We start from the raw sequence: 23,663 nt of genomic DNA on the forward strand, positions 1-23,663 counted from the left end.
CTTTTTATTATGGTGTCCTAAACTTGAGCTTATAGAAACTGCTTTTTATTATAGAAACTTAACTGATACAAAGGGTTAAAAAGGGAAATAAGAAAAAAAGTCAAGGTTTTGTTTACACATTTATTTAGACAAACAAATGCATCCTAACATGTAATTTGAAATGCATAATTGAAGAGCATTCATTTCCACAGTGACATCCACGCATAAACAGGAGATCGGATTCCAAACTGTATGCCAGATGATTTCTTGGTCCTCACACCTGCAAATAACAAAGTAAAATGTAAAGCTGCATCATATCCAAGCGTACACTGAGCTGGCCATGTCTTGCAGCCTCAACCAGTCCGGAGAGATGCATAGTAGTATAGAGTTAAACTGCTCAGGGAGAGTTTACAATCAGCCCCATTAACCATCGATCAGTCAAACTACTTAACAAAAAAAAAAAAAAAAAAAGTAAAAAAAAAAAGAAATGGTCTCACCTCACAACACCATGTTCTTGCAGTCAGCAGTTTCAACTCGAACCATCAGTGAAAGCTGATGGGAAAAACAAAGCAATCTCAGTAGCTGAAATGCCATACATTAAATGCAAACACAACTTACAAAAGTAAGAGTTCCCACACTTTGACCAATAGATTTATGACTTTTGTAGCCACACGCTTACCAGATAGAGGATTTAATTTATAGGATTGGGGCTTATTGCCAAAAATATTAGGTCCCAATCTTTTCAAGTTATAGAACCATAATGGTAAAAGCACTTTAAATTATTTTAACAAGGGATCTCGAACTGATTCAGCTTTGAAAGGTCTTTAAAAGCCTACAAGTTACTCGCAGAATAACATCTTGCCCACCAAACACTCTACAAAAGGCATAAAAATAAATAACAAAAAAATAAATAAAAACCTAGAGCATGAAAGTGGGAACCCTAAAATTAGTCACATGCAAGAGCCTCAGACTAGATTGTATAATCAGCTGCTGAATACAGCGTTCATACGAGGTGTCAGAAAAGTAATTGAAGTCATCAGCGGCTCAACAATTTATTCAAAACCAGTGTATAGTATACAGAGTCCATTATCTAAGGTTCACTTACCACCATCTCTAGATCACGTTCATGGCGTTTTAGAATCAATGCATCAAGCACAGATGTTCTACTCGTTCAAAGGCCAATGGCGAACGTCATCCAAGGCCACATATGTTTCTGTTCTCCCAAAATTATTCAGACTGGAGACTCTACAAAAATCACAAAATAAAGATATGGGGGTTTAATGTAATTTACACACAATAAAGTTTCTTGCAGAATAGTATCCTTCACACTAAACATTGACTATAATTGTATAAAAAAACACTAGTGCATGAACGTGGGAAACCTAAAATAAGTCACATTTATTATGTGAAGCAAGAGCCTCAGACTAGATTGTATAATCAGCTGCTGAATACAGCGTTCATACGAGGTGTCAGAAAAGTAAATGAAGTCATCAGTGGCTCAACAAATCACTTTATTCAAAACCAGTGCATATCAGAAGAATCCATTGTCTAAGGTTCACTTACCGCCATCTCTTGATCGCATTCATCGCGATTTGGAATCGATGCATCATCAAGTGCAGATGTTCTACTCGTTCAAACGCTAATGGCGAACATCATCCAAGGCCACGTGTTTCTGTTCTCCAAACATGATTCAGACTGAAGACTCTACAACCGGGAAACAAAGATAGGTTCATATGCGGTTCCCGTGTAAACCCATTCAAGCCTCCAAACGAGAACCTGGCGGGAGATTTAGGTGTGTAAATGTAAATTACACGCAATAAAGTAATTGGAAACGTTGATAGTGTCACTCCAATCATAGCTGCAGATAAAGGTGGATCTTAAGCTAATATCGTAATCTTACGCAACATTGGGGTTCTGAAAAAAAAAAACAATACTTACACGCTTGCAAAAACAAAGCGGGTTTCTGAAAAACCGCACATGTTGCACCGCAGCGTCTTGATCACACAAAAGTTGTCTTGAGGAAAGAGACAGGACGAGTGTTGTACCACGGCTTTTATATTCGCTCTTCTTTGTGACATCCACAAGTGTATTCAAGTGTTTAAAGCTCATACGTGCACTCTGCTGGTTGGTCTGGCTCTTTGCATAAAAATACAGATGGACCCCAAAAGAAAGTAGGCACACAGACTACCAATCAGTGGCGTGCACAGGGGGGCCGGAGGGGCTCAAGCCCCTGCCCCTTTTGTCGCAAAATGTATTGTGCCCCTCTCTGATAAATGTAAATAATAAAAAATATTAAAATAAATGTTATAATAAATAACAATACACTTATACACCATTGCCATAACAATAATAATACAAAAACTTATTACTTTTTTTTGTGTGTTTTTTGGCGAAAGCATTTGGCGGAGGTGAAGTGCTGGTAGGCGGAGTTTCCTTTGCCAGCGCTATATCTTTCGCCGCGAGTCTTCAAACTGCATGGGCAGCAGGTAACATTAAGCTAATACGGAAAAGTTACATTTATCCTACCATGCTACTGTAAAAGTTGCGGCAGCATGTGAGTTATGCTTAAGAATCATAAAAGTATAGCTCAATTTCAGCCGAATTCTGAGTCTGACAATGTCATTCGCTTTTATCCAAGGCAAGTGTTATTAGCTTGGGGAAATACATCTAGAAATTTTAAGTCCATGTCCAGCCCTAAATTGTAAGGAATTTATATCTTTGATTTCATAGTAGGCTACACTTTACAATAAGGTTAATTTGTTTATTATTCATATTAACTAACATTAACTAATCATGAGCTAAACATTTGTTACTGTAGGCCTATTTGTTAATCTTAGTTAATAATAATTCAACTTTTAATTGTTTGTTCATGTTATGTCACAGTCAGTGCATTAACTAATGTTAACAAATACAACTTTTGATTTTAATAATGTTTTAGTAAATGCTGAAATTAATATTAACTGTGTAAAATTACCATTACACAGAAGAAGACTATACAAAATAAGTAGTTGCCAACAACACATTTTTATTTCCAAGTAGCAGGCAGAGCTATTTTACATCTTGCTCGAAAACCATGGAATACACAATTACACAAAAACACAATTTTACCATTGTCAAATGTTGGCTATTACCTATATCATGTTGTAAATGGAATGTCTTGTAGAAGTAAAATGTTACACGCCATCACCATCTACACAGGTACAACAATATATATGTTTGTGTGTGTGCACTGTGCATATAAAATGTGCCTAAAAATCCTTTATATTTTTACAGTTAAAATGCTCTGCCCATGCATGTTACAACATTCTCTGGTCTTCCAACTTGTGAATTTCTCATACGTTTGAAGCACCCCTTCTCAGTCTTGCATTAGCAGAACGCACAATCTGATCAAATGCCTTGAGAATCAAAACATCAACATCATCATCTGTGTCAATCTCATCATGGTAGTTCTTCACTGAGATACTGGTCATTGGCACACCCACAATGCTTTTGCAGATCTCCATCTGGACAGGAGCAGAATGCAAAATTGTTTGTAAAACTACCGAACTATAGTAACATGCATAGATGTTTAAATGAATGATCTACCCTCGCTTTGATGATCTTGCTAGTGTAGATCTTCCTTAGATCATTATTGACCAGCGGACATGCTTCATCCACTTTGGTCATGACAATCACTTGAGGAATCCCTACAATGAGAAACAAGTCTACATTATTTTATTAAGTTATTATTATCAAACAAGTCTAAATTATTTTAATCTGAATGATTTTATATATTCCAGTGTTTTCAGTTTATCTCTGTCACAGAATGGTGAAAATGAAGCAAGGATTCATGTGCAGGAAACTTCTTTAAACAAAACAAAACTCCCCATGGGGGGAAAACAAGACAGGCATATGGCATCAAACAAGAACACGAAGGAACATAGACAACAAACCAGCACAGGACTGCAAACACGGAGACTAAATAGGAAGCAAACAAAAGAGGGTAACGAGAAAGGCAGGTGGGGCAAATTAAAGGGATAGTTCACCCAAAAATGAAAATTCTGTCAGTAATTACTCACCCTCATGTTGTTCCAACCGCGTAAGACCTTCGTTCATCTTCGGAACACAAATTAAGATATTTTTGATGAAATCTGAGCCTTGTCTCACTCCTCCATAGGCTGCTAGGTGGCCCAAACTTGCTGGCCCAGAAAAGTTATTAAAGAGATCGTTATTATAGTCCAAGTGACTACAGTGGCTCAATCTTAAGTATATCAAGCGACGAGAATACTTTTTGTCCGCAAAAACAAACAAAAATAACGACTTTATTCCACTATTCATTTCCTTGAATTTCCAAAAATCAGAGTGTCTCCAGCCATACTTGAGGAAACGGTGGATGTAAATATGGACTCAATTTTGTCTTTTGATACACCACAGCTGGACTGTTTTAAATCTACGTCAAAGAAAGCGATTTACTATTCTTCAGTAAAAGTCACACATCAAGTTTTTCTCAAGAGAATAAAAGCTTCAAAGTGGCCAAGTTTGTTAGGACCAGACTTCCTCGTGACGAGGGACAGGTGGAGAGCCCTGTATAAGCCTCCTATAGAGAAGCGTACTGCGGATCTACAGTGGAGGCTTATCCACGGGGCGATAGCTACAGACAGACTTGAATCCAGCAGGGGGGGGGGATGTAGATTTTGTGGAAACCAAGAAGACTTAGAGCATTTATTTTTAAAATGTGGAAGATTACAAGATCTTTTTAATTTTCTTAAAGATTTTGATGAAGAATTTTCAGATCAAATATTTATTGGAGGTGTTAAGTATAGGTATTCTATGAGAAGGATGACATGCTTATTAAATTATTTGTTGGGTACAGCAAAATTAGCAATCTGGAAAACAAGGAAAAATGAAGGAACACAACTTGGTCTACTGATGTGGAAATGATGTTTAGAAAACTAGTGGGAAGAATCAAGATTGAATTTGCGTACTGTAAACTGGTGAAAAATTTAATGTTTTTTTGTGATATCTGGTGTTGTAAAGATGTCTTATGTGAGGTTTTTGAGGGTCAGTTGGTTTTGAATATCTAATGAATGTTTTATGTGTTTTATTTATTATTTTTTATAGTATTATTGTGAGTGTGTGAGATAAATTAGAAAATTTAATAAACGTTGTTTAATCCTCTCTCCATCTCCCTCCCTCTCTCCCTCCCTCTCTCCCTCCCTCCCTCCCTCTCTCCCTCCCTCCCTCTCTCCCTCCCCCTCTCCCTCTCCCTCCCCCCTCTCCCTCCCCTCCCCCTCCACCTCCCCCCATTAGGTTGAAACTTGAAGGTATTTCTTTGCCAACGTGTAATTGCAACTTTTCATTATCAGCGTATGCTGATGATTTAGTAGTTATGATTAAGTGATGTGATGTGCAGGTTTTATTCAAATTACTTGGAGATTTTAAAACCTTGTCTTCTGCTAATGTAAATTGGAATAAGAGTGAAGCCCTTCTGATAGGAAGTTGGGAAAGTGGGAAACCACAACTCCCCTCTGGTTTACAGTGGGGAAAAGAAGGATTTCGATATTTGGGGGTTTTTCTGGGTGAGGAGACAGTAGTACAGAAAAACTGGGAAGGTTTAATCGAAAAAGTCAAAGGACGCCTAGACAAGTGGAAGTATTTGTCTCCAAAATTGTCATATAGAGGACGCATTTTAATTGTTATCAACTTGGTGGCGTCTTCCTTATGGCATAGGTTTGCCTGTGTAGATCCTCCCTTGCAATTACTTTTAAAAATTCAGACTGTCATGGTGAATTTTTTTTGGGATAAGTTACATTGGGTTTCACAAAATGTATTGTTTTTGCCTAAGGAGGAGGGTGGCCAAGGACTAATGCACCTTCAAAGCAGAATTGCAGCCTTTCGGTTGCAGTTTGTGCAAAGATTGCTGGATGGACCTTCAGACTGTAACTGGCGCGCTGTTTCATGCCTGATTCTACGAAGTTTTGTAGGTTTGGGACTGGACAAAGCTCTCTTTCTAATGGATCCCCTAAAACTGGACACCTCTAAGTTGCCAATTTTTTATAGGAATACTTTTAAAGTTTGGAGTCTCTTTGTTGTTCAACGTCCAGAAAACTCACCTTCTCTTTTCTGGTTACTGGAGGAACCTTTAATCTATGGCGCTCGGTTGGATTTAACGGACAATTCCTTTTTTCCTGGACTCAATAGGGTGCTAGTGGGACATGACGTTATCACTCTGAGTCAGCTACTGAACATTGTAGGACCGGATTTCAAGGATGAAGCAGCTCTAGCTCAACACTTGGGAATCAGGTCTATTCGTCTGGTTACCCAGTTGCTCATGAAATGGAAAGCTGCTCTTGAAACAGTTGAAATGGAATTGTTAACAGAATATTGTGAAGGTTCTTGTGTTGCAAATTCCAAAGACTCTTTTCCTGGTTTATCTTTGTCTATAAATGTTGAAGGGATTACTTCCCCTTTTTTTAAAAATTCTGCATCTCTGTGTAATTATTTTTTTTTAAGTGCTGGTAAATCTTTGTACAGGTCTTGTGTTTTGGTTTTTAGCAAAAATGTCTGAAGTGCAAGAGTTGATACTCCTTGGCGTGATGTTTTTAAACTGGATGAAGGCGTAAAGCCTGAGTGGAGATCTTATAAACCACCGTTGACCAAGAGAACAGGTGATTTGCAATGGAAGATCATTCATGGCGCTGTTGCAGTTAATGCTTTTGTTTCAATTTTAAACCCTGAGGTTGACTCTGGATGTCCTTTTTGCTCTACTAGAGAAACCATTTTTCATGCGTTCATGAACTGTTGTAGACTACAACCTTTGTTTGAAGTTGTAAGCAATGTTTTTATGAGGTGCAATGAGACCTTTTCTCTGGAGACGTTTATTTTGGGGTACAAGTATGTGAGGAAAAAAAGTGTTGTCTGTCAGCTTTTGAATTTTGTTCTAGGCCAAGCAAAACTGGCCATTTATTTAAGTAGGAAAAAGAAAATAGAACATAATCTAAATCAGAATATTGCCTTGTTTTCTAACTTGGTGAAGTCAAGAGTTATGGTAGATTTTTTATATTATAAGTCTATTGATGATTTTGTTACTTTTGAATGTATTTGGTGCTACAAGGAGGCTCTGTTTTTGAGGGTGAATTGATTTTTGTGCTGTGAGTTTTCCCTTTCTTTCTTTCTTTCTTTCTTTCTTTCTTTCTTTTTATTTTGTATTTATTTTGTACATAAAAAAAAGTGTAATTTTACAGGTAATTGTCTGTATTTTTTTACAGAATTTTACCGTTTTGTCATTATACAGCAAATATCTGTAAAATAAAAGGCATTTGCTGTAATTTAAAGGTCCATTGTTAAATTTACAGGTAATTGCTTGTATTTTGGTTTTACAGCAATTTTACGTTTTTTAAAAGGAACTTGTCTGTATTTTTACAGAGTTATGTGTAATTTTACAGAAATTATTAAGTAATATTTTACAGATTTTTTCTGTGAAATTAGAAAACAAAGAAAAGAAGGTATAACTGCGGAAATCAGCATCTATTCAATGTTTTCCTTACAGATTATTAAGCATGTGGGGGTTAAAGTTAGTTTTTTTTTAAGGTTAAATAAAAGTATTTGTACCATAGACTGTGATTTGTACATACAGTACCCTACATAGGCTACAGTAGGCCTGAATTATTTTTTATTTCACATTTTATTTTATACTCATTTTGATCATTATTATTCTCAGTATAATAATCTAGTATAGTACAGTATAATAATAAACAGTCTTATTCTCCCATAATTTCATGTATACAGTATTTAGGCTACTGAATTCGTTTTCTTAACAGTCTTGATAGCCACGTTAACCCTTACGAAAATTAACTATGGTTTAACCACAAAAAAAAAAAAAACATGGTAGGCCTATTAGTAGTATAAATGTGGTTATTAAAAATGGTAATAAAAATCCGCCAAAAACGTGGTTACTATAATTTTACTATAATTAAAACCAAGGATATTTTTAAGAGAAGAGTTTTCAGCTTCCAGACAGTGTTTCAAAATGTCCCGCCATTTAAGAGATTGATTTACTGACAGATAGGCCTACTATCGCGTATTAACGAAGATTTTATATACAATTAAACGGACTGTGATATGTATAACATGTCTACGAAAGCTCGTTTTAGGTCTTTTGAGGTGTGGGTTCAACCAAAGTCTAAGCTCTTGTTCTATCCAGACTGGACTATTGTAATGCTCTCCTGGCAGCTCTTCCAGCATCAGTCAAACCTCTGCAACTGATCCAGATGCTGCAGCAAGACCTAAACTCACTGCTTCAGATCTGTGTGTCTCCAGAAGCTTGTGTTCTGCAAGTGAACGGCGCCTTGTGGTGCCATCATCCCAAAGAGACACAAAATCACTTTCCCTGGACTGTTCCCTGCTGGTGGGATGACCTGCCCAACTCAACACATTTTCAAGAAACTGCTAAAGATCCATCTTTTCATAAACACTTGACCCAATAATACTAAATCTTTTTTTTAATAATAAATAAATGAACTTGTGTACTGTGCTACACTAACTGGGACTTGTCGCTGCACTTGTTGCTTCTATTGTTCTCTTAATTTTAAGTCACTTTGGATAAAATGTAATTGTAAATATTTGAAATAAGTTATATAAAGGTATACAGCAATTGCCTTTTGATGTGGATATTTTTACATGTTCTAAATGATATACTAAGCCTGTATTTCCTATCATTCACGTATCTTGATGTTCAGTGTTTGTTTAATGAGTAATACTGTAAATGTGCAGGTATTCCGTACTTGTACGTTTAGTTAATTTAACAGAAATTGACTGTACATTTGCTATTATTAAGTACTTAATTAGAGATTGGTCAAAGTTGTGAAACTGGATCTGCAAAAAATTAAAACTGTAAATATACAAACTTTGTATTTGAATTTATGTACTTAATACATTTTTATACATAACTTCATAGTTATTTTACACAGAAAAACTATATATTAAAAGATAATTACTGTAGATAGACAGAACATTATTATAAAATAAATTTATAAAACCCTAAATTTACAGTTTAACCTTAAAGTTAAATGTTCTTTTTATGTAATTTGACATCATTTATCTGTTTTTCCACGGTTTAATAAGCCATTATTAACAGTAATGTACTGTAATTTAATTAATTTTGACCGTAAAGTCAATTCTGTATTTTTACGGTTTTTGCCTGTAATTTTGTGAAATGGTTATTTGCTGTAATTTAACGGAACCCGTCTGGAAACTTTGCTGCCAGAGATTTACCGTTTTTTTACGGGATTTTTTTTTACAGTGTAGAATTCTGAAATAAAAGATAATGCAATGTTTGTTCACATATATTATCAGAGCTATATGTAGCCCACAGGGGTCTGTCGAATATTGAGGAAAACAATATAAAACTGATTTGGAAAATACAAGCTATATATAAAGCTAAAAGTAAATGGTACAATTTGTTCTTTTCGCCATCTGTTTCAAAGGCAAAATCATGACCTCATCATGATAGTAATCCTAACTTATAAGATAGGAATGCACAATTTTTAGTTTTTCAATTCCTCCTATGGGCTCTGAAGAACTGTATGTGAAGAATTTGTTTACATAAATTTACATCTAATGAAAGTTGAAAGTTTTAGAATCAATAGTGGTGTGAAACTGACAATCTTGTTGATGTATCAGTTTTGTATTTCTTCAGTTTGAAGATGGGAATATTTATTTCAACTTTTTTTTTCTTTTTTTTTATGAAACTGTTTATTTTGGTCATGCCTTAACAGGTTATTGAAGTTTTTTTTTTTTTTGTATATATAAAATATGTATGTAAAATAAGTGTTTTTATGTAGATAAATATTTTTTTTTTAGTACTGTCACTTTAATGAAGGTGTTCGATCATAATAATCTTGGAAAAATCTGTAAAATAACAGTTCTCTTACGAGAGGTGTCTCGTACTGCGTAATATCTTACGCTAGGGGAAAACCTCTTTTCCGCGAGATATTGAAGCCAAAAATTATCCTTAATTTTGAATTAATGCAAAACGCGTTGCGGCAGCATGCAGACATAGGCGAGACAGCTCGCGCGCCCATTGGCTGCCCTGCGGCAACTGCAGCAGCCTATCGAGAGAGGCCCCTCGTGATGTCAGATCCAATGAGGGTGCTTCGCGCCCACTACGTCACGTCCCGCCGAAACGGGCGTGGCTTGGGCCTATAAATATGGCTCGACAGGCTGTAGAATCAGATTTTTCATCTCTTCAGCGAAGCGCACGCATCGCTGGATCCCGAGAGGAAGAAGCTGCGCCGTCTGAGAAAGCCTTCTGCGGGACGAGCCTTTGCATCTGAAGCCGCTGGCCTCAACTCGCCGCCTTCAGTCGCCGTTCCTGCTACGCTATCCGGCGTCTATATCCTTTTTCTCTCTAAGTGTGTATTCGCACCCGCGACTCACACTCCCTACTAAAAGAGCCGAGCGTCTTTGTAAAGATGTCTCGCACCTTCTGTGGCTCGTGTCGAGCCCCACTCAGCAACGGGGACCGCCATGCCATCTGCGTTTCCTGCCTGGGTGAGGATCATGCAGCTCTCGCGCTCGCCGACGGCGGCTACCCTCACTGCGAGCTGATGCCCATGGTGACTCTGAGGACTCGCCTGGCATCTTTCGCCGAGACTGCACCTCCGCCTGCTGCAGTGCTGCGCCGTAAAAGCGCCGTGCTCAGCGGGTCCCGGAACCTCCTCCAACCAGCAAAAGCTCGCCGGTTCGCCCGCCAGCTTCGCCTGCTTCGCCGAGTCTCTCACTGACGGACAGTGGCCGCAGTCTGCCGCCGCTTCCGTCATGAATGACGATGAAGAAGCCGCGTCTATGTGGATGGATGTTTCCTGCAACGGGCTAGCTTTCTTTACGTTACAAGAAAGCTACCCCGCCCCGTTTGCGTGCGTCACTCACTAGCGAAAGGAGGAAAGAGAGTGTTTTTAGTCCCGCCGAGGCCTGACCAACCTCCATTTCTCACACATTTCTCAGTCCCCTCCTAAGTTCAGGCGACTGGAAATATCAATATTGCAGCAAACGAGCCTGTTATAATACACGCAAGCCTGCAAACAAACGCCGAAGCAAAACATGACGCTCTCTTATATGCTCGTGTAACCCTTCGCTCAATTTAGTACAGACACAAAGTCTGAGTATGGACCAGTCAGATCAGAAGACTAAATTCGCCTGCAGAGAATAAGGATGTCACAACAATAATGAACCACTCACACAAAGTATAAGGTGTAACTGAATATATTGTTTTGTTTTGGAATTCAAAACTTGAATTATAAACAAATAACTAATGCATAAAAGAATGAAAAATAAAATACAATACAATGTATACTTTAAAATAAAATAAAAATAAAAAATAAATTCTTCAATCTTCACCTCTTTTTTCCTTATGGGTTTCAAAGACTCAAAAGGTAAGTGTAATCACTTGTCACCCTGTTTATGTAAATTAATACACTCTAGGTTTCACTTGTTTCACTCAGTTTCTTAAAAAAAAAAAAAAAAATCAAATTAGTCACCACACTGAATTCACCGTATAGCTGAAAAGCTTAATTTAGGATATAATCAATTAAAGTTAAACTCTGTATTTGATCCCTTTTGAAAATTTATGTTGGATAGGTTTCTTCTTCTAGCTTTTAGTTTTCAAACAATATAAAAGGAAAAATAAAATGAAAGCAAATCACATTTTATCAAGCAACATCATTAATAAACAAACAAAAAATAAATAAAATCAAATAAACCCAAATAAATGCACATTTAATTCCCCGCAGTTTCCAAAAATGAGTCTCTCAAGTTATATTCACAACCTTGTGAATTGTTTTACGACAATGGTATTGTTCGTTACTCTGTCTCTCCTCTGTGATTGAATCCTTCCAATTGAACGGTGAAAAATGTAAGTGCTGTTAGTTCAATTTCCTACCATCCATTATCCATCGGCAATGATAATGTCAGTTTCATGCAATCACGACTCGCAGTTAGGTCCGTGCGGCTCGCCAGTCCCGACTCCCTCCGCGAACACGAGAGTCAGAACGAAATCCAGGAATCCAGGAACTCCAATCCAAAAGGCATCGCTTTCAATGCAGCATCGACTCAATGATTCACAGTAAGCACTCCGACAGGATGGTGAAGAAATAAGATCAGAAAAAAAAAAGAAAAAAAAAAACTCACAAAGAAATCCTTGTTAGTATTTTATTCATAACATACATGCATCACATCATTTACCATCGTTGAACACAACATAAAAAAAATGGCGATCACGTTTTACATGCAACGTGCAAGCATTCGTTCACCAATTGTGGTCGTAAAGAAAAATACATTACTAATAAAAGAACTTGAACAGTTTTTTCATTTCTACTTCATCACTTATATGAGCATTTCAACAACATTTCACATTTTATTACATGAAATAAAAGTGTAACTCACCAAGACCCGATGAACTTGAACATATAATCCTTTTAGGTCTTAAGAACTCTTTTACAACTCATTCCTTTGATCAACTCTCTCGTAAAAATAAATTCTAACTAGATGTACCGCATCGCGGTACAAAATATGACCGCCGCTCAGACCTGCACTGGCTTTCCACAAAAATAAATGATGTGGAGTAATTTGGCTGTATTGCGTGTTTATGTATATACCTAAAAAAAGTAATAGTATGTGCATGTCTGTCTGTGTCTGTGTGTGTGTGTGTGTGTGTGTATGTGTGTATGTGTGTGTGTTTGTGTATGTGTGTGTCTGTGTGTGTGTGTGTGTGTGTCTGTGCGTGTATGTATGTGTGCGTACATGTGTGCGCGTGTGTGTTTGTGTGTGTGTGTCTGTGCATGTGGATTTGTATGTGTGTGTATGTGTGTGTGTCTGTGCGTGTGGATGTCAGTGTGTGTGCATGCTTGCGTTTGTTTGTATTCCTGCATGTGTGTGTGTGACAGTATCATCCTAAACCAGCAACCCTTCGCTCAACAGCACCATCTACAGGCCGATGAGTGTACAGTCACTAAATGTGCACATAAATGAATTTATTTTATACCCCCCCATGGATGAAATTCTACAAAACTTAGCAGAGGATACCCCCAGAGGATGTCAAGTTAATCATACACATGAAATATGGTGCAGTTCTGAACATCTCCACTGAAGATAGGGGCGATTAAAGCAGAATAATATTGCATTTTCATTTTTTATGGGAGGGGCGCAAATCACAAATGAGTGATTATGGGCTAGGTTGATGTGGGCCCTTAAGAGCAACATACCATAAAAATTTCTTCATCCTCGGTGCCACGGTTCAGGTAGTTATTTAGGAAAAACTGCTTTTTTTGGGGTTTGGGGGGGCCCAGCGCGGGGGGGGGGGGGGGGGGGGTGGTGGTTGTGGCCCCCAGGGACCAAACGAAATTTTTCCGTAGAAGTGTAGTGGGGCTACATGCCCACCAAATTTCATGTTCCCCGGTGCTTCGGTGTCCCTGGTATCGTTGACGAAAAATTTACGGGGGCCCCAGCGCGGGGGGGGAAGTGGCCCCCGGGGACCAAACGAAATTTTTCCGTAAAAGTCTAGTAGACCAACATACCATAAACATTTCTTCATCCTCGGTGCCACGGTTCAGGTAGTTATTTAGGAAAAACTGCATTTTTTGGGGTTTGGGGGGGCCCAGCGCGGGGGGGGGGGGGGAGTGGCCCCCGGGGACCAAACGAAATTTTTCCGTAGAAGTGTAGTGGGGCTACATGCCCACCAAATTTCATGTTCCCCGGTGCTTCGGTGTCCCTGGTATGGTTGACGAAAAATTTACGGGGGCCCCAGCGCGGGGGGGGGAAGTGGCCCCCGGGGACCAAACGAAATTTTTCCGTAAAAGTCTAGTAGACCAACATACCATAAAAATTTCTTCATCCTCGGTGCCACGGTTCAGGTAGTTATTTAGGAAAAACTGCATTTTTTTGGGTTTGGGGGGGCCCAGCGCGGGGGGGGAGTGGCCCCCGGGGACCAAACGAAATTTTTCCTTAGAAGTCTAGTGGGGCTACATGCCCACCAAATTTCATGTTCCCCGGTGTTTCGGTGTCCCTGGTATCGTTGACGAAAAATTTAAGGGGGCCCCAGCGCGGGGGGGGAAGTGGCCCCCGGGGACCAAACGAAATTTTTCCGTAAAAGTCTAGTAGACCAACATACCATAAAAATTTCTTCATCCTCGGTGCCACGGTTCAGGTAGTTATTTAGGAAAAACTGCATTTTTTGGGGTTTGGGGGGGCCCAGCGCGGGGGGGGGGAGTGGCCCCCGGGGACCAAACGAAATTTTTCCTTAGAAGTCTAGTGGGGCTACATGCCCACCAAATTTCATGTTCCCCGGTGCTTCGGTGTCCCTGGTATCGTTGACGAAAAATTCAGTAAGGTGACAAAAAAAAAAAAAAAAAAAACTTTGACAATCCCTATATGACCGCTTTCGCTAGCTACGCTAGCGGCGGTCATAATTATAGATCTTTTTGATTGTTATTGAGTTTCCTCAAACAACTCTTTGATATGTGAACGCGCAATGCTGCTTCTCCGCAACTGCGTCACACATTATAAATCGACACGACAGTCCCTTCTTCTTGACGACAGTCCCTAGTCTTTCACACCAGACTTCACTTCTCCTCCTGCCACATCGTCCGGATACATATAACTTCAATCTTAATAATTTTTTTTCGAATTATATCAAACAAATACTCAATTCTCTCTGGAGAGATGCAAATCACGCCTGCTCTCGTCTGCGCTGCCGATGAGAGAGAGCGCAATCTCCAACTGCGTGCAAAATCCGGAAACTGAAAAAATGCGCTTTTCAACATTCTCAATCCTCATTGGTCAGTCTTCCAAACAAAAATTATTTTATTTGCCTATTTTGATACTCATGAAAATAAGTGTACCACTATAAGTGAAACCGTATAAGTGAAAATAAATGTTCATTTAATATAATAAATACGAAATACTTAATATAATAAATGTTCACTTCATTTAATCACGTGTTAATGCTGTTGATAACCTGGGTTACACCCGCGCTAACTGAAAGCTTATGTGTTTCCCCCTGTGGCTCAGTGGCGGAATCTTAAGCTTTCGCCCCAGAGACCTGTGTTCGGATCCCGGGCCTGGCGGCAGATAAAAATTATGACGTCAAAGCTTTTCACTCTGTCAGTCCCCTTAAAAAGGCAACTGCAGATGTGTATTTTGCAGCCAACGAGCGCATTGTACAACCCGCTCGCCTGCACCCAAACACCGTTTCTAAAAACGAGGCCTCAAAGTCTTCCTAGCCCGCCTAGGAAAGCGACGGTGTTCAAGTCCCGCTGCGGCCAGACTTCTATACAGCAGATATTTTCTGGTACCAATAAAAAAAAAATAATAATAATAAAAAAAAAAAATAATAATAATAAAAAAAAGAGACGGGGTCTCAGACCCATTCTAGATCTAAGACAGCTGAACAAAGTGCTTTCGAAACGCCGGTTCAGAATGCTCACAACCAGGAAAATCCTCACGCAAATTCACCAAGGGGACTGGTTTATGTCAATGTAAGCTTAGCGTTAAGTTCTGCCAGGAAGACTCAATCAGCGCGTTATGAATTAACTCACTTCTAACCAATCATGTGTTAACACTCTCAGTATAAAAGAATGGTACTTACATCCGTCTGAGTTCGCAGATACTGACGGCGCCAATTACCTCCATCCTCCCCAACCACCTCCAAGATGGTCCTTTCCCTCCATCCTCCCCACCACCACCAGGATGGTCCCTTCCTTTACCTCCAGGGGGTCGGCTGCGCCCCTGCCTTCATCTTCAGGCGGGATTTGCAGATTCCGTTACCCTCGCATTGCTTGCTAAGGACGGGGCCTACGCCAAAGACTATGCTTGCTGAGCTATTAATAAATTTACTCTTGTTATATCATTTTATCTCCCGAGTCTTTCTGGTAGAAATAGATCTGAAGGACACGTATTTCCAAATACAAATAGCATCACGTCACAGCCGATTTTTGAGATTTGCCTTCGAGGGCCAGACATATCAATACACAGTCCTGCCGTTCTGCCTGTCCCTAGCACCCCGTACATTTACAATGTGCATGGACGCGGCGCTTGCACCCTTGAAACTTCAGGGCACGCGAGTTTTGAACTACTAGGACGATTGGCTGATTCTAGCTCGATCACACTCAGAGCTCATAGAACACAGGACCATATTACTCGAACATCTCGAGAATATAGGTCTCAAAGTCAATGGACTATATGCACGGAGCGTTCTTTGGAACTTCCGCATAAAGATAAGTCAGCCCGTGAACTTCCGGTGGAACGTCATTTGATGTTGTGGTACTTTTAGGTTAGTGGGCGGCACCTTCAAATCCGTGAGGTAAAGACTCCTTGAGACTAGTGGTTTCTAGATAAAGTTTGAACTAGAACTTATTTATTTAATTTATTATTTATTCAACAGCTACGTGAAAAGAAAGTATAACTTAGGTTAACGGAAATGAAAAAGGCATTTAAATTTCAGCGCTGTGAGGGAACGTCAGCTGAGCACTGTTGTGTCCCTCAGTGTTCGTCCTCAGCGAAATTCAATTCAGTCATAAGTTTTCATACTTTCCCGTCAGACGTACAACAGCGAAAGAAATGGATAATAAATATAAGAAGAGACAATTTTATTATATCTCACCATACACGCGTGTGTAGTCGGCACTTTGTGCCAGAAGAGCTCAAGGAGCCTGCTGAAGTCGGAGGGAGGCGAAGGCTGAAGTCTGGTGCCGTACCTGTACTGTTCCCTTGGAATAATTACTCTCTTGGAGAGAGAAGGCTTGGGGTTTGGGAAAGGAGAACGAGACCACCAGAGAGTATGGAAACTGGGGAATATTCTGAACGTATATCTACCAATGACCACGATTACAGCACAGCACCGCAGCCCGCGTTTGTTGACTCGGTTCTGGAAGAAAACGAAAGGCTTCGCGAAGAAATCGACCATGTGAGGCAGCAGATGGAACAGATGTCACTCAAACAGCGTTTTGGGCTACAGCGATTTACAGGTTCTGACAGTGACATCCGTTTCTACACCAGGTACGTTATTTAGAAATATTTAATTTAATAAAAACGCATTATACTTTAAGAACACTTTAAATATCTTGCATTTAAAGACTGATATTATACAGTGATATTATACAGTGATCATACTATCTTTACTAATTATATTTAAAATAAAATATTTTATATTAAAACACTTTTTAGGCTTAATGTGCGTCGTGCATTAAAGAAGTACTCCAAATAATTGTATAATTGTAATATTTATATCCTAAGCTTCAAGCATTATGTCAGTAAATATCGATTTGTAGTATACTTAGTATGAAATAAATATATTTTAAAAACATTTTGGTTTAGTTTTTTTTTGTTTTTTTGCACTATGGTGTCCAAACCACAAACATTGAAGATTAAATATAATCAGCATGTCAAATAGACCAGTGCAAGTCACTTCCTACTTCAGGTTAACCTCTGACCTGGTGTGTATAAATGTAATAATATGTATGGTGCTAAATGCAAGGAATGTCAATGCTTTGACATTTTCACTATTTACAGGTTTTCATCTTACGATCATCTGATGCGGTTTTGGCAGGTCATTGAACCATCACTGAGATTCATGGTTCGGGTAACCAGAACAGGAACTGCAAACGTTGAATCTGAAAAGCAAAGTGCTTCCATGGTAAGTCTGTCATCTGTGCTATTATGACCAAACTCTCCGGCTACAGAATCCTATCATATACTTGTTCAATACATGGTTGGACTTTTACTCTCTGAAGCCAGGATGTTCACATTATGACCAACACTAGCACTTTTAGATTGAATGTAGAATGAATGGAAATAAATTTCACACCATCAGATGTCTGTTGTTGTAACTGTACTGTACACCTACCAGTTTTGACAATTACATATACATGTAACTGTGTTGTGATCTGTCAGTCCTTACAGGCAATAGATGAACTGTTCCTCTTCCTGAACTACCTTGCCCTTGGTCTGAAGCAGAGGGACCTAGCTGAGCGGTATGGGGTGCATCAGTCTACTGTAAGCAGAATCATTCTGACCTGGAGCAATTTTCTGTTCTCTGTTCTTGGTTCACAATGCATTTGGATGACTCAAGACAAAATCAAGGAACACTTGCCATCAGAGTTTGAAGACTACCCAGACACCACCACAATTCTGGACTGCACAGAGCTCCGGTGTCAAACACCCTCCTCCCCTTTACTTCAGAGTGAGGTATACTCAAACTATAAGTCCCACTGTACCCTGAAGGGAATGATTGGCATGGCTCCCCATGGCGCTGTAACCTTTGTTTCCTCCCTTTTTGCCGGCTCAGTAAGTGACAAACAGATCTTTGTAGAGTCAGGTATTCTTACTCTGCTTAGGCCAGATATGGCAATTATGGTCGACAGAGGCTTCCTTGTGGATGACTGTGTTTCCTGTAAGGTGTACAGGCCAGCATTCCTCGCTGGAAGACCTCAGATGTCAAAGCACGAGGTCAGGGAGACCCAATCTATTGCACATCTCAGAGTGCACATTGAGCGCCTAATTCGTAGACTAAAGGAATTTAAATTCTTTGATACTGTCATCCCCTTAAACATGTTTGGTAACATAAATCAGCTTTATGCAGTTGCATGCCTACTGTTAAATTATCAGAGTGGGCCACTTGTAAAAGCTTGGGCTAAGTAGAAGTGCCTCTTGTTTTTATCCTCTCTTAATCCTTGTAAATATATATTAAACATGCCTCTAGATTTAATCTCTGTATATATCATTCATCTCATAATTTAAACTTAAAATCTATTCACTAAAAATCTGATTAACTGTATTATAATTACTGTTGTTGTTTTTACATTATTTCTATGTTTTGTACTCTTTGTTAATTGTATTCAACTTTACATTATTTGTTAACTAATGAAGTATAAATTCAGAACACACACAAACAAATAACATGTATATGAAAATACGTAATTTAATCAGTTAACAACAGATCCTGTACATTTATGGAAACAGTTAAAAAAAAACATGGGCCAAAAAATATGTACAAATTGATGGCAACTGATTGAATGGATTGAAACGTTTCAAGCCAAAAGTGTTGGAAGATAAAAGTAAAAGTAAAAGTAATCAACCTTTTGCTTCATTGTTTTAATGACTCCCTCGTCTCTGTATATTCTTTGTATGAACATGTCGTCTTCAGTAAACACAACAAAATCACACCACTTCATCCCGGAAATGAATAGTTGGCCCTGCACCTGCCAGTAGTAAGTGTGAGATTGTTTGAGCTGTAGCACTCCACCAGAGACCCTAAGGTAGGCACAGTCCACATAGCTTCTCAAATTTGGGCACTTCACTTCTACCAGTCCAAACACAGGATCAGCTTTAGGGTCGTACACCAACCCATCTGGTGATGAGCCAAGCCAAGGTGCATCGGGGTGGATGATAAACCCACAAGGGTAGTGATTTACCTCCTGAATGCAGCAGTATTCCTCAATAGCTTTGGGCTCCATCTGAAGGCCCCTCTTCATTTCTGCTGACTGATAGCCTGACCTCAAAATTCTCACCGCTAGACTCGCCGCTGAGGACTGCCCTCTCACATGGCAAACTTCTCTAGAAATAAATTGATACACATAAAAATAACTTTAGTATTTATATGAGATGACAATAAATGAGTATTTAAATGAGAAAACAAAATGTGCTGAATGTCACAGTATAGTTTACAGTTACCTGAATCTAGAGGAGGTTAGACGTGGCTTTCTCAATAAATGCCATTCCCTCATTGTGCTTTGTTGTCTTGTGCCCATCTCAATTTCGTGTGCCATGACTTCTGTTGTTGCTAGAGAAGTCATGTGCAGCTGCTGATGGTGAGTCAACACAAAACAGCACTCTGAGGGACCTAGACAGTAGCCATCCAGGGGTAAGTATGGTCGTGGTGGTGCAGTGCTATGTGGACAGGTCTTTGGTGGGCTCCATGCTGGAAGTTGATAGGACAGTAAACTCCCTTCTTGGACTTTTCCAAAAGCGCTGTCCACTAAAGGCACATCCCCTGAAATCCCCATGGTGGCTATTAAAGGAGCAGTTTCTTTTGACATGCCTTCGTAAATATCCTTCACCCGTAGAACTGACATGTCTGGAAGGCCACAGGTCAGGTTACAGGCAGCTTTATACAGGTTGCTCCTGAAAACATACATAAAAGACACGCACACAGTGTTAATTAAAGGTTCATGTAATGTGTCGATTACAGTGATCATAAACCAGTCTGAAAAAAGTATTTTACATTTTAATACATATTTTCAACACATGCATGTAGTAAAACAACTTCCCATTCCTACACCTTACCTGATGCCTTCTGCCAATCTTCTCTCCTTGGGCCTAGTTGACAATACCACCATTTCATTTGTTGGACCAGGCTTAAAACCCTGTAAATGAATGTTGTATAATAACTTATTTGTGCTGTATTTAGTTTACTTTAGCTCAATGATTTACCTATTTTCATAAGAAAAGATGCTGCACTATCTGTGATATTGGAAGTTGATGTGAGAACAAAAACACAATTTAAGTAACAAAGAAGATGTAGGATTATATTATAATGTGTAAATTAACAATGTATTAATTGTGATAGTGTTGAGCAGCATCACCTGGGTCCTGGGTTTGTGCCATTGCTGCTCAGACCCTGTGCAGCTGTGAGTCGGGGGGACAGCTGTTGCTCCCTGTTGGCTGTAATGTGCTGTTTGGAAGAGCAATGCTGCAATGTGATTACATAGAGCAAGCCCTGCCACACATGAGCACTGACAGGCCATCAGCTCAACAGGTTTAGTGTGTTTGAGGACAACCTGTAAGCGAAAAAGAGATCAATTGTATATATTCTGTGTTTTAGGATTCAGGCAATCATAGTCACTAATTACTGGAATAGATAATCATTAGTTAAATTATGTTGGTTTACACTGTAGCTAGTGTTTGAACCTTCCTTGGGCTACAGTGTCAAATTTTGGCAAGCTAACTAACTCTACTGAATCTTAATAGGCTGTATTTGTAATTAATTACTGTGTAAATACTTGTTAGAATACACAGTGTGCAGTTGATATAGTGGTACAGTGAACTACTGTCCTGACAGCAACAGTTAGGCTGTAGGCCTTTGTAAACTCCAAACAGTGGTCTATTACAATCACTCTCTGCAATAATATATATATATATATATATATTTTTTTTCATTTAATTCCTAGAGAGCAGACACTGTAAACCTTATTGCATTGCATCTGATCTCATTCCCCTACACTCAAGTTGTGTGGTCTCTCATTTTTCCTCATAGACCTGAAGCATCTTGCCCTCACAGAAACCTCTCCTGCCTCGTTCTTGTCAGAAACTGAGAAACAAAACAATTACAACACATGGAATATCAATACACATGCACTTGGATTTTTCCTCAGTAGTGGAAACATCTTATACTGCCTGCTGTTATTTATGGTCATACAGATAAGAGTACATCATTCAAAAGGGAAAATCTGTAACATTTGGCACTCTAGCGGTTAATAAAAATGCATGCGTCTTGCGGAAGAACATTGTAGCCGGAGCTACTTTTCTATGTTTATATCTATGGCGAGTCACGCAGGGATGTGGTTACTTAATTACTCCAGTCCATACATAGTGATACAAGCCGACTGGTCTAAAATAGTCCCAATATAAACACTATTATAGGTGTGTAACGTAGTGATTCAGGATAAGACAAAAACACGGTTTGGAAAATTGATTCATGTACTCGCTCATCATATAAATTGTGTTAATTTTGAAAATAAAAAAAGTTACAGACAGCAGCTAACGATTGTGGTATTTTAAAGTTTCATGTTATATAACAACATACTAGTGTATATGTCGAGCGTGGTAATCACGGGAGAGTACCTAGACACGTTTTGTACATTTAAATGCTGACAACTAAGATAAGTTAACGTTAAAAACTATGTAATGTTAACTGTTTGGATGTTTGCTAGCGATCCTATCTCGTAAACAACATCATAACAGCAGTCTTGATAATCGATAACTTACCTTCACAGTCATGAATATAACTGGATATGTACAACTTAAATCCTTTTTCCCGTTTACTGGACGAAGCCTTGGAGTTTTCCTGAATAAGGCGGTGTACATCATTGATGTTAACTTGAGGTAAATCCTGAAGGCAGCGCGTGTAGAAAGACATCTTCACGGCCGCTTGATTTTTGACAGTTGACCGGAAATGACTGAGCTGACTTATCTAAACCAGGAAGTGGCCGTGCATATAGTCCATTGGGCGAAGAGTTCACTGTCTCCCAGTCAGAGAATATCTTTTCTGGGCACAGAACTGGACTCGCTGTCTATTACAGCACAACTATCGCCACAGCCTAGACTGAATATTCAGCGCATGAAATACGAAATCCTTCCACTGCGGCACTATGGTCCCGCTCAGAAAGTTTCAGAAATTGCTGGGTCTTATGGCCTCCGCATCATCAGTACTCCAGTTGAGTCTGCTTCACATGCGCCCACTGCAGTTCTGGATGAAAGCGCGAGTACTGCGGTCTTTTTCGCCTCAAGGTCGATCAGAAATGCGTCTCAGCTCTGAAATCTTGGAGACCGACTGGTACCGGTCAGGTGTAAGCGAGTGTCCTCGAGTGTGAAGGTGGTGTCTACGGACTGCCTGGAGATGATGGCAGTCAACAACGCGCTGAGGCGCTTTTGTCCCCAGATAAAAAGACACCACGTCTTGGTCCGTTCGGACAACATGTCGGTGGTGGCCTATATAAATCGCCAAGGAGGAATCAGGTCCCGAAACCTTTACAGGCTGACGGAGCGCCTCCTGGTCTGGGCTCAGCACAATCTGCGCTCGCTGAGAGCAGCGCACGTGCCAAGCCACCTGAATATGGGACCAGACAGACTGTCCAGGAACAATGTTCCGGCAGGAGAATGGTCTCTACACCCGCAGACAGTCCAACTGCTGTGGAAGACATTCGGCAGAGCGAAGGTAGACCTGTTTGCGTCTCAGGAAAACGCTCACTGTCCGGAGTTTTTCTCCAAGAGCAGGGATGCGCTGGCCCACGTCTGGCCCCGCTGCCCGCTCTATGCTTTTCCCCCCATCACGCTCCTACCTCAGGTATTAGAGCGAATCAGGGATAAACGGATGCTCAGTGCTACTTGTGGCTCCGTTCTGGACGAACCAAGCTTGCTTCCCGGTTCTGATGCAGCTGACGAGCACTGCCCCATGGCCGATACCAGTGAGGAGGGACCTCCTCTCTCAGGCCAAGGGCTTGATCTGGCATCCTCGCCCAGAGCTTTGGTCCCTACATGCGTGGGCCATCAACGGGTACCCGCTAACCTCCCGGTGGGAGTGTTAAACACGATCACGCAGGCTAGAGCCCCGTCTACTAGACGGCTCTATTCCTCGAAATGGTCTGTGTTCTCTAGCTGGTGCACAGCTCATGGATTTTCACCCTCAGACTGTGGGGTGACGGAGGTTCTCTCCTTCCTGCAAGAGCTATTGGAAAAGGGTAGAACCCCATCCACGCTCAAGGTTTGTGGCGGCCATAGCAGCATTCACTAAACCGACACTTGGCCAGTCACTTGGAAGGAATGATCTGATCATTCGCTTCCTTAGAGGAGCTAAGAGGCTGAATCCTCCCAGACCTCCCTCAGTTCCCATGTGGGACCTTTCTACGGTCTTGGAAGCCATGAAAGGTGCCCCATTC

At 40.0% G+C, this 23,663-nt stretch overlaps 2 protein-coding genes and 1 long non-coding RNA gene across 3 annotated transcripts; 1 reads left to right on the forward strand and 2 right to left on the reverse strand.

Moving 5' to 3' along the window:
• Positions 1-110: 110 nt before the first annotated feature.
• LOC311286700 lies at positions 111-2,052 on the reverse strand. The gene is made up of 5 exons (XR_014626621.1): positions 1,918-2,052; positions 1,543-1,683; positions 1,085-1,224; positions 477-531; positions 111-259 (listed from the first exon to the last, which is right to left on the reverse strand). It is a non-coding gene; the product is annotated as an uncharacterized lncRNA (long non-coding RNA).
• Positions 2,053-16,338: 14,286 nt separating this feature from the next.
• Positions 16,339-18,648, forward strand: LOC311286474 (uncharacterized protein; the record flags this gene model as incomplete). Its single annotated transcript, XM_084402690.1, has 3 exons — positions 16,339-17,007; positions 17,521-17,644; positions 17,902-18,648. The coding sequence occupies exons 1-3, from the start codon at positions 16,430-16,432 to the stop codon at positions 18,646-18,648; spliced, it is 1,449 nt and encodes a 482-aa protein (XP_084258816.1). The 5' UTR covers positions 16,339-16,429.
• A 262-nt stretch (positions 18,649-18,910) lies between these two features.
• Positions 18,911-22,170, reverse strand: LOC311286721 (uncharacterized protein). Its single transcript, XM_084402973.1, has 5 exons — positions 21,994-22,170; positions 20,592-20,786; positions 20,293-20,372; positions 19,681-20,130; positions 18,911-19,563 (listed from the first exon to the last, which is right to left on the reverse strand). Exons 1-5 carry the CDS (start codon positions 22,093-22,095, stop codon positions 19,038-19,040), a joined length of 1,353 nt encoding a protein of 450 aa, XP_084259099.1. The 5' UTR covers positions 22,096-22,170; the 3' UTR covers positions 18,911-19,037.
• Between the last annotated feature and the right edge of the window lie 1,493 nt (positions 22,171-23,663).

Source organism: Rutilus rutilus, assembly GCF_951802725.1.
Source record: "Rutilus rutilus genome assembly, chromosome: 2".
In the NCBI taxonomy this organism is placed as follows: domain Eukaryota; kingdom Metazoa; phylum Chordata; class Actinopteri; order Cypriniformes; family Leuciscidae; genus Rutilus; species Rutilus rutilus.

Excerpts from the sequence above, each read along its gene's own strand:
- LOC311286721 (XM_084402973.1), bottom strand. The coding sequence starts at position 22,095 with ATGATGTACACCGCCTTATTCAGGAAAACTCCAAGGCTTCGTCCAGTA. Across the intron at positions 20,373-20,591 it reads GGCACAAACCCAGGACCCAG|GGTTTTAAGCCTGGTCCAAC; the intron begins GTGATGCTGCTC and ends ATTCATTTACAG. Across the intron at positions 20,131-20,292 it reads AGATTGGCAGAAGGCATCAG|GAGCAACCTGTATAAAGCTG; the intron begins GTAAGGTGTAGG and ends GTATGTTTTCAG.